General features: G+C 35.9%; 2 protein-coding genes across 2 annotated transcripts in view; one reads left to right on the top strand and one right to left on the bottom strand.

Annotated features, from left to right (window-relative positions):
- The window catches only part of ppp4r1 (protein phosphatase 4, regulatory subunit 1), a 23,329-nt gene extending 16,204 nt beyond the window's left edge, over positions 1-7,125 (bottom strand). Inside the window, 5 exon segments of the mRNA XM_016499790.1 lie at positions 4,038-4,184; positions 4,266-4,408; positions 5,539-5,645; positions 5,768-5,784; positions 7,111-7,125. Coding sequence (XP_016355276.1) covers positions 4,038-4,184; positions 4,266-4,408; positions 5,539-5,645; positions 5,768-5,784; positions 7,111-7,125 — 429 coding nt within the window.
- Positions 7,126-7,701: 576 nt separating this feature from the next.
- Positions 7,702-11,840, top strand: part of vapa (VAMP (vesicle-associated membrane protein)-associated protein A) — a 10,289-nt gene continuing 6,150 nt past the window's right edge. The window contains exons 1-3 of the mRNA XM_016499807.1: positions 7,702-8,007; positions 10,767-10,919; positions 11,495-11,598. Of these exons, the coding sequence (XP_016355293.1) occupies positions 7,950-8,007; positions 10,767-10,919; positions 11,495-11,598 (315 nt within the window). The 5' untranslated portion in view covers positions 7,702-7,949. The remainder of the gene's footprint in view (positions 8,008-10,766; positions 10,920-11,494; positions 11,599-11,840) is intronic.

The following is an 11,840-nucleotide window of genomic DNA, read 5'->3' as shown; positions in this document are numbered from 1 at the left end:
AGAGAAGGGACAGAGCGGTGTGGAATAAAGGTAAATTATGTGAAAAATAATGCGTTTTTTTTTTTTTTAAACGAAGCATTAACACATGTTAGACTGCACCCCATAAACACAATCAAGCCTAGAAAAAACCCAGTGAACCACCCCTTTAATATTTTTCAACTAAAACCACATTTTATCTGATCAGCAACTTCTCATTAATGAGTGAATGTGAAATGTTTTTAATGTTACCATGTTATTGCTGCATTTACCCATTTTTTATTAATTAAACTTAGAAACTTTAAATCACCCATGAACCACACCAAAAAAAAACAAAAAAAACATGAAATTTATAAGAACATATAATCTGAGAATTATCAGTATTAACCTCATTGGAATGAACTGAATAATTAAATTCCTTTTCATTTATAACTTACAATTACTCAAAAACATACACTGCCAGTCAACAGTTTTTTAACAGTAAGATTATGTTTTTTTAAAGAAAAGAAGTGTCTTCTGCTCACCAAGCCTGCATTTATTTGATCCAAAATACAGCAAAAGCAGTAACATTGTGAAATATTTGTACTATTTCAAACAGCTGTTTTCTATGTGAATCTCTGTTAAACTGTAATGTATTTCTGTGATGCGCAGCTGTATTTTCAGCATCATTACTCCAGTCTTCAGTGTCACATGATCTTCAGAAATCATTCTAATATGCTGATTTACTGATTATTAATATTTTAAAGAGTTGAGTACATTTTTTTCAGGATTCTTTGATGAATAGAAATATCCAAAGATCAGCATTTATCTGAAATAAAAAGCTTTTGTAACATTATACACTATTCCATTCAAAAGCTTGGAGTCAGTATACATTTTTTTTTTTTAAAAGCAATTATAGAAATTAATACTTTTATTTAGCAAGGATGCTTTAAATTGATCAAAAGTGATGTTAAAAAAAATTATAATGTGACAAAAGATTTCTATTTCAGATAAATGCTGTTCTTCTGAACTTTCTATTCATCAAAGAAACCTGAAAAAATTCTACTCAGCTGTCTTCAACATCATAATAATAATAAATGTTTTTTTGAGCAGCAAATCAGAATATTAGAATGATTTCTGAGGAATCATGAGACACTGAAGACTGGAGTAATCATGCTAAAAATTAAGCATTGAAATCACAGGAATAAAATACATTTTAAAATAGAAAATTATTTTAAATAGTAAAAATATTTTAAAATTTTAGTTTTTTTTCTGTACTTTGTATCAAATAAATGCAGGCCTGGTGAGCAGAAGATAATTCTTTAAAAACATTACAAATCTTAGTTCAAAAACTTTTGACTGGTAGTGTACATATTTATATAAAACTACCAAAACAACAAATATGACTCTAAAAAAGTTTTCAAACAAAAAAATATTATTTTTACTTGCATTAACTTTCAGGTAAAAAAGTGATCAGTTTTTCATGCTTCATTAGTTCATCAATATGCAACATATTCATCAACAAAATTTAGTCCAAAAGTGTGTGAGACATGAAGAAAAGACTAAATATATCTTACAAAAGCATTTTGACACTAATATAACTTCATAGATTATTTTACAAAAAGCATTTTGACACCAAACGGCGGTCCATACATACCCAGTTCAAAATGACCCGAGCATGAAATATTAGACTTCTAGATTAACTTAACTTTTAAAAATAACTTTGTATTTTGAGGGTTTTAAAGCATTTGCAAAGTTTAGTTTCCTTACTAAAAACTATGCATTTAAAAAAAAAATGTTTATGCATCTCTTTCGGGTCAAAGCGGACCCGCATGTGTTCTGAGTCCACACAGAGATGTGATCAGCATCAGTCTGTCTGGAGTCAGCAGCTTTTGCCCTCGGTGCACTTCAACATCATAATAATAATAAATGTTTTTTTGAGCAGCAAATCAGAATATTAGAATGATTTCTGAGGAATCATGAGACACTGAAGACTGGAGTAATCATGCTAAAAATTAAGCATTGAAATCACAGGAATAAAATACATTTTAAAATAGAAAATTATTTTAAATAGTAAAAATATTTTAAAATTTTAGTTTTTTTTCTGTACTTTGTATCAAATAAATGCAGGCCTGGTGAGCAGAAGATAATTCTTTAAAAACATTACAAATCTTAGTTCAAAAACTTTTGACTGGTAGTGTACATATTTATATAAAACTACCAAAACAACAAATATGACTCTAAAAAAGTTTTCAAACAAAAAAATATTATTTTTACTTGCATTAACTTTCAGGTAAAAAAGTGATCAGTTTTTCATGCTTCATTAGTTCATCAATATGCAACATATTCATCAACAAAATTTAGTCCAAAAGTGTGTGAGACATGAAGAAAAGACTAAATATATCTTACAAAAGCATTTTGACACTAATATAACTTCATAGATTATTTTACAAAAACCATTTTGACACCAAACGGCGGTCCATACATACCCAGTTCAAAATGACCCGAGCATGAAATATTAGACTTCTAGATTAACTTAACTTTTAAAAATAACTTTGTATTTTGAGGGTTTTAAAGCATTTGCAAAGTTTAGTTTCCTTACTAAAAACTATGCATTTAAAAAAAAAATGTTTATGCATCTCTTTCGGGTCAAAGCGGACCCGCATGTTGAAATATTTGTACTATTTCAAACAGCTGTTTTCTATGTGAATCTCTGTTAAACTGTAATGTATTTCTGTGATGCGCAGCTGTATTTTCAGCATCATTACTCCAGTCTTCAGTGTCACATGATCTTCAGAAATCATTCTAATATGCTGATTTACTGATTATTAATATTTTAAAGAGTTGAGTACATTTTTTTCAGGATTCTTTGATGAATAGAAATATCCAAAGATCAGCATTTATCTGAAATAAAAAGCTTTTGTAACATTATACACTATTCCATTCAAAAGCTTGGAGTCAGTATACATTTTTTTTTTTTAAAAGCAATTATAGAAATTAATACTTTTATTTAGCAAGGATGCTTTAAATTGATCAAAAGTGATGTTAAAAAAAATTATAATGTGACAAAAGATTTCTATTTCAGATAAATGCTGTTCTTCTGAACTTTCTATTCATCAAAGAAACCTGAAAAAATTCTACTCAGCTGTCTTCAACATCATAATAATAATAAATGTTTTTTTGAGCAGCAAATCAGAATATTAGAATGATTTCTGAGGAATCATGAGACACTGAAGACTGGAGTAATCATGCTAAAAATTAAGCATTGAAATCACAGGAATAAAATACATTTTAAAATAGAAAATTATTTTAAATAGTAAAAATATTTTAAAATTTTAGTTTTTTTTCTGTACTTTGTATCAAATAAATGCAGGCCTGGTGAGCAGAAGATAATTCTTTAAAAACATTACAAATCTTAGTTCAAAAACTTTTGACTGGTAGTGTACATATTTATATAAAACTACCAAAACAACAAATATGACTCTAAAAAAGTTTTCAAACAAAAAAATATTATTTTTACTTGCATTAACTTTCAGGTAAAAAAGTGATCAGTTTTTCATGCTTCATTAGTTCATCAATATGCAACATATTCATCAACAAAATTTAGTCCAAAAGTGTGTGAGACATGAAGAAAAGACTAAATATATCTTACAAAAGCATTTTGACACTAATATAACTTCATAGATTATTTTACAAAAAGCATTTTGACACCAAACGGCGCTCCATACATACCCAGTTCAAAATGACCCGAGCATGAAATAGACTTCTAGATTAACTTAACTTTTAAAAATAACTTTGTATTTTGAGGGTTTTAAAGCATTTGCAAAGTTTAGTTTCCTTACTAAAAACTATGCATTTAAAAAAAAAATGTTTATGCATCTCTTTCGGGTCAAAGCGGACCCGCATGTGTTCTGAGTCCACACAGAGATGTGATCAGCATCAGTCTGTCTGGAGTCAGCAGCTTTTGCCCTCGGTGCACTTGAGCAGAGCTTCTCAGGAGCTTCTGGACTGAGTCCGTCTCAGTTTGTTCATGTGACTCCAGACAGACTGATGCTGCTGAGGGCTGCAGCACAGACTCTCACCGCCATGGCTTCGGTCTTGACGTCGTCGCTGCTGTCGGGAGCGGTCAGGTCCACCAGCACCGGACACACCAGGCTCTCCACGTCTCCTCGCTCCATCAGCTCCTGCTCCAGCAGAACCAGCAGCGCCGCCTGACTCGTCTTACGCACCTGACCGGGACACAGCAGCAGCAGCAGGCTCTTTAGCAGCGCTCCTGAGGAACCGCAGCAGCACACACAGCTCACACCTACCAGGTTGTTCTGGTCGGACAGGTATCGCACCACGATGGGAAGCAGGAACTTGGAGAAGGCGAAGGGAATGGAAGGTCTGTTCTCCTGACAGAAGATGGCGATGTGTGGGACTTGCTCCATGAGCTCCGCTCGAACCGTCGGCTCTGACGAACAAACGGCATGCCGTTAAAACTACAACCCATAAAGCACAGCCGGAGAAACAAGACATGGCTGGATATACATGAGCAATGCTGAAATATGAATGTGTGCTTCAGCTGATAATGCATGAAAAACACAGTTGCATCAAAAACAAAGATTGAAACCGTCACAGTCAGTCAGAACAACAGCTGAAGCTTCACGAATCACCGAATTAAAGATAGATCTGTGTTACAAGTTGTGTTCTGAAATGTTGTTTAAACACGCAAATGACATTTTCTAGTTAAATATGCATGCATTTGAATTTTGCATAAATTTCCAGAACAGAAATCTGAACATTGGACCATTAGGTTTGAGAAAATGCATTTGTGCATGTTTATTTTATTCTTTATATTTTTCTCTAATATTATGATATTTATTTTTCGTCTATTATTATACATTTATTTTCCTATATACATATATATACAGACACACACACACACACATATATATATGTGTATGTATACATTTTGTGTAACATTTAGTGCTGTCAAACAATTAATTGCAATTAATCACATCCAAAATAAAAGTTTGTTTACATAATATGTGTGTGCTGTCTAAATTTATTATGTATAAATACACACACAGTATATATTTTGAAAATATTGACATGTAAATATTTATAATCATATAATTTATATTATATACAAATATATTTAATATATAAACAACATATTTTTCTGAAATATATACATGCATGTGTGTGTATTTATATATACATACACAGTATGCACACAAATAGGCCTATTATGTAAACAAAAACTTTTATTTTGGATGCAAAATTTTATTTTGGCCTATATATATATTTTACAAAAAAAAAAAAATCTAATTGATATTTGATAAAATTCTAATATTTTTCCCAGGTGAAACATTCTCTCTCTCTTTTTTTTTATATTAATATGTACATTAAATGTATTTTTGAGTAAAAACGTTTCCTAGCATCATTTAATAAAATACACTTCAAAGAAGACTTACAAAAAAACAAACAAAACATTCTTCTCCTTTCACTAAACACACACATGTGACTGATATAGGATGTGTGTGTGTTTATCAGTCTAGAGCTCACAGGACACGATGAATCAGTGACTCGGTTCAGTACCTGAGTCGTCTGCGAGTCTGTCGATCCGCTCCAGCACAGACACACACTCGCGCTCATCCTCGCTGACGGCCCGGAGCGTGTCCAGAAGACTGCGGGCCACCATCTGCCTGAACACAATCAAACAGAGCGTCAGGTGCATTGTGGGATACAGCATCCTGAACACCCTGCCCTGACAGATATAACAGGTCTGCATACTGTAGAGTCATATTAACAGGGTTCTGTGTTTCACCTGTTGAAGATCACACACTCACACACACACTCAAACACACACACTCAAACACACACACTCAAACACACACAATTCATCTGGGGCTCCAGCATCGGATCCTCCTGAACATTAAAGTAACTTTATAAAATATGCCACGTTTCAAAGCAGCTTTACGTAAATCCTGATGTTAATGTTTCTAAGATTTTCGCGCCTAATAAATGCACTGAGCAGATTAGAGCTGGATGATAATATTACATTGTGTGGTGATATAAACAATCAAGCAGTTGATATCTGCAGTACAGCAGCGCTTTATGAACTGTATGTGGATAAAGCTGCATATGTTAGACATAGGTTGGAGTTATTAATTTATTATATGGTGATATTGAGGATTATGACGGTTTTGTGCAGTTTATAACAGATTGATATAGTGTGAAGCGTAATATATGGTTATGTGTGTCAATGATGCGATTAAATAATGCATATTAATGACAGGGTTACAGTTTCGATCATATCGCATACTGACAGCAGTTTAACTGTAGTTATGGAATAATATTTATCCACAGGCCAGTCACTGTTGTTGATTAATCGACTGATGGTGGTTATTTGATCTAATCACGATTATTTGAGATAACTGTGCAGTTTATATTCCAATCCCAAACTAGGATGACAGCGAGAGTTAGAAAACATCAGTAAACTGTGTGTAAACAGTATCAGTTTTGTTTGTTTCATGTATCTGTAAAGCTCCTGAAAGACACTATATGAAAATGAAGTATTATTATTATGATCCGTACACATCACCACAGAGAAACAAGCAGAAATCTAATATGTGAGCCTGCAGCACAAAAGCAGTGTTAAGTCGCTGGGGTATATTTGTAGCAATAGCCAACAATACATTGTATGGGTCAAAATTATAAATTTTTCTTTTATGCCAAAAAATCATTAGGATATTAAGTAAAGATCATGTTCCATGAAGATATTTTGTAAATTTCCTACCGTAAATATATCAAAACTTAATTTTTGATTAGTAATATGCATTGCTAAGAACTTAATTTGGACAACTTTAAAGATGATTTTCTCAATATTTAGATTTTTTTGCTCCCTCAGATTCCAGATTTTTAAATATTGTCCTATCCTAACAAACCATACATCAATGGAAAGATTATTTAAATTATAAATCATAATTTCACAAAATTGACTGTTATAACTGGTTTTGTGCTCCAGGGTCACATATAACCTGACCTAGTAAACAGCGCTAGTAAAGCTGTAGACTAGTTCAGACGACTAAACCAAGTCCCAGCACAGCTGTCTACCGCGTCACGAACAAAAACACCATGTTTCTGAGCACGGTACCGTGGTATTATTACCATGATTCTGGGCATGGAGTTCAGTGAAGCTCTATTATATCTCTAACACGGTTATGATTCAGTGTGTATTTACCACACAGTCTATGCTATTTACACACATTTACCCCAGATTACCCCAGCAGCGGGTCACGTGACCTGCGCTATATGAATCACACTCAGCATGAAGCCAACGCCTTTCACACACACACACACACGAACTACACGAACACACAGACACGCGCCTCGGAGCACTGAGCCTTTATCACGCACGCGCCGAGCGCAGCCTCTAGAGCGCGCACGCACGGAGCGTCACGCATGCGCAGAACTATGGACATTCGTTTATATTTATTTGTTTACATTACGTAAAGTCAAAATTAGACTTACAAGCGGGTGATAACGAACGGCATTCACCATGATATGTACATAAATATAATCTAAAAAAAACATTCACAGCGAATATTAATGTTTCTTGTATGAGAATAGATAGAGCATCATAATTCTTCTTTAACGCATGTATAATACATGTATTACTGCATTTATCGCAGAGAGCCTTGCGTGTGTGTTTGCGTAGAGTGATGACGTCAACGCGCAAGGGTCATCGGTCCCTGCGCATGCGCACTGCGGCTTTCCCGCTCACAGCGATTCTGACGAGGCGAGGCGGATCATTCCCGCGCCTTTAGCTTTCAATGCAACAGACCTAAACAGAAGAAATAAGAGAAGAGCTCTGGAAGTAAACACGCGCTCCAGCCGTTCCTTCATCTGAGCGACGTGTCCCGCCGTGCGCGCAGCCGCCCTGCTGCTCGTGCCCGCGCGCGTCGTGAGCAGCACGTGACTGTCCGAGTCCCGTTTTAACGGCTGTCATGTCCAAACTGGAGCAGATTCTGATCCTCGACCCGCCGGGCGACCTCCGCTTCAGAGGTAACCGCGGCTCACTCACGAATCCCCGGCCGCGGAGGCCTCGGGCCCAGGCTGCGCGGCCGCCCGCATGCCTGCACCCCTCCCCCGGCTGGCGTTTGACGCGAGGCCCGAGGATGCGCAGGCCTGCGGGGGAAAGCGCACATAAGTGTTGATTTATACCAGCTCGTTCTGCTAAACGCGTTTAGGGTGAATGTTGACTCGTTAGTGTACTCTGTGTCGGTCAGCTGTCAGCGTTAGCTTCAGAGCTAAAGACTTCGCAACAGATTAATGAACGCTCGAGATGCTGAATGGATCAGATCTGTCAGTAGTAACGTTACTCAGGTGATCGATACTGAGCTGTTTTCAGGCAAACTAACACTTGTTCAGCAAGCCTCACTTGATCAATACTGCATGATCAGCTCTTTCTCAGTGCATGAAGTGTGTATGTAGCACATTCAGAGTCTGGATAGTGTTCAGACTTCCGGTCCGTTTGGATCAAAATAATTATTTTATAAAAGTGTCATAACTTAATGATTTTTCCCCAATTAAAACCATGTTGTATCTGATCAGGAACTTCTTATAAATGAATAAAAAATGTTATTACCGCATTTTTTATTAATTTAAAAAAATTGAGTAATTTTTTGAAAATTCTTATATATATATTGATTAGAAATTTTATTTGATTATATCATTGTATTAAATTTATAAGAACATACTCTGAGAATAATCAGTATTATCTGCATTTACTTTTTTTTTAATTAATTTAAAAAATTGAGAAATGGTTTGAAATGTTGAATTACACATGAACCCCACAAAATTCTTTGGGGGAAAAAAATATATATATATATAATTTTTATTTATTTTTTCAATATTGATGTGAAATTTAGTTTGAATATATAATTTTATGAAATTTATAAGAACGTATAATCTGAGAATTATCAGTATTAACTAGGGATGCACCGATAGGATTTATTTTTAGCCGATACTGATTTTAACAAACAACTATTGGCCGGTACTGATACCGGTACTGATGCCGATACTGATACTGATACCGATACCGATACTGATACTGATATGGATACTGATACTGATATGGATACTGATACCGATACTGATACTGATACTGGTACTGATACTGATACTGATACCGATACTGATATGGATACCGATACTGATATGGATACCGATACTTATACCGATACTGATATGGATACCGATACTGATGTCGATACTGGTACTGCTACTGATATGGACACCGATACTGATGTCGATACTGGTACTGATACTGATAGCGATACCCCCCGTAGGTGGAACACATTGTCACATCTGAGGGGCACGTTGTAACTTGACCATATGACAGCTTAAAATCTTATATATATATATATAATTTTTATTTATTTTTTCAATATTGATGTGAAATTTAGTTTGAATATATAATTTTATGAAATTTATAAGAACGTATAATCTGAGAATTATCAGTATTAACTAGGGATGCACCGATAGGATTTATTTTTAGCCGATACTGATTTTAACAAACAACTATTGGCCGGTACTGATACCGGTACTGATGCCGATACTGATACTGATACCGATACCGATACTGATACTGATATGGATACTGATATGGATACTGATACTGATATGGATACCGATACTGATACCGATACTGATACTGATACCGATACTGATATGGATACCGATACTGATATGGATACCGATACTGATACCGATACTGATATGGATACCGATACTGATGTCGATACTGGTACTGATACTGATAGCGATACCGATACTGATACTGATACCAGTCAGTTAAATTAAAAACGAGAGAAAAAAGACAGAGTGGTTCACTCCGAGCAGAATCAGTATTTGAACGTTTCTGTTCCGTCGTTCCTCTGTGAACCCGGCTCGAGTAGAAAACACACCGGTTAATAACATTATTTTAAAAACTTTTTCTTTGCCAATGATAATAATAGAGTACAGTGTTTAATTTATTAAAGAAGAAAAAAAGTCATGAAGAGAGTCTGGAACGATCTCTGTCAGTCATAGCCTACACAGCATCATCTTCTAGATTTACCAAAGACCAAATGTATTAGACAAGAAAAAATTGTCAACGCAATAAAAACATTAAAGAATTTTTTTCAAGATATTTACAAATGTTTGCAGCAAAAACACACGGCAGGTGCGTGAATCTGTGTTCTACACTGCTTCAGACAAAAAGCTGCATATTACCTGCCTTTGGTTTCACTGTAGGCCTAATGCTCGGCGTGACAGATCCTCGGATAAACTCTTGTTTTGTAAGTATTTAATTATTTTGCTCAGAGAAAAACGTTGGATTGTGCAACAGACATGCAACTCGTCTCCATGCAGTTAATTAATAAACATCGGTATCGGCCTTTTTCATGCTATTTCTGATATGCAGATGGCTTTATAATAATTAGAAATCGGTGCATCCCTAGTATTAACCTCATTTGAATGAATGGAGCTTAATAAAATGCCTTCGAATTCATAAACATGGAACATTTAATGGTTATATCTCTTAAAAATAATTGTGGGAAGAAAAGTGTCTTAGAGGTCTTAAAGATTTGGCTGAGTTTTGTTTCCTTACTAAAAACTATGCTTTTTTTTAGAGATGTTTATGCATCTCTTCCGGGTCAAAACAGACTGGTTATGAGGGCCTGTGTGTTTCTGCATTATTTATGAATGACATGTCTCGGACGACGCTTCACTACACCAGTAATATGGAGAGCTGATCATGATGGTTCTCCTGATGTGTGCAGGACCCTTCACAGATGTGGTGACCACTAACCTGAAGCTGAGGAACCCGTCTGACAGAAGAGTATGCTTCAAAGTGAAGACCACAGCTCCTCGCCGCTACTGCGTGCGGCCCAACAGCGGCGTCATCGACCCCGGCGCCACCGTCACCATCTCCGGTGAGACCCGCTGCTGTGCATCGTAGCGGTTCAGTTTGATCCATTCCTATCGATTCCAATCAGATAAACAATCCAATGAAGTCAAATTAATTTTTACAAAGCGTTCTGTTGCAGCTGAATAACATGAGCAAAAATCAGAACACTTAGGCTTACAAGAGGAACTTGTTTTTAACAAAAATACCACAGCAAAACAACTAGACTAGTGTTAATTTAAAATATTAAAGTGTTAAAGACAAGTAAACAGCCAGTAATAAAACAGGAACAAACATATCAATTAGCAATAGCATAAATACACACAAATGTACAGAAACTGTAATTAAAAGTTTAAAAACACTGCATTGATTTCTTTTCATAAATAAAATATAGATTATTAATTAAAGTTTTTAAGTTAAGATCAGCTCGATAAATAAGAAAGAAGCCAGTTCCGGAGCAACCTTTTCTGCAGTGATATGCACGGATCGGCTGGAGAAGGCACACAGATTGAGAGCGCTGTTCTCTGAGCTTCAGACGCAAACAGAGCACAAGATCTTGATCTGGTGTGCTGTGACCCTGACGCTCTCTCTGCTCTCCTCCAGTCATGCTGCAGCCGTTTGATTACGACCCTAACGAGAAGAGCAAGCACAAGTTCATGGTGCAGTCCATCTTCGTGCCGCCCAGCGTGAGCGACCTGGAAGCCATGGTGAGCCGCATCTTCATCACGAGCAGCTCATCTTCATCACTCAGACACACTCACTCACTCACTCACTCACTCACTCACTCACTCACTCACTCACTCACTCACTCACTCACTCACTCACTCACTCACTCACTCACTCACTCACTCACTCACTCACTCACTCACTCACTCACTCACTCACTCACTCACTCACTCACTCACTCACTCACTCACTCACTCACTCACTCACTCACTCACTCACTCAC

The sequence above is a fragment of the Sinocyclocheilus anshuiensis genome, unplaced genomic scaffold, assembly GCF_001515605.1.
Source record: "Sinocyclocheilus anshuiensis isolate Anshui unplaced genomic scaffold, SAMN03320099.WGS_v1.1 scaffold1814, whole genome shotgun sequence".
NCBI lineage: Eukaryota > Metazoa > Chordata > Actinopteri > Cypriniformes > Cyprinidae > Sinocyclocheilus > Sinocyclocheilus anshuiensis.
The sequence above is the reverse complement of the archived record's forward strand: the minus strand, read 5'-3'. Positions and strand labels throughout refer to the sequence as shown.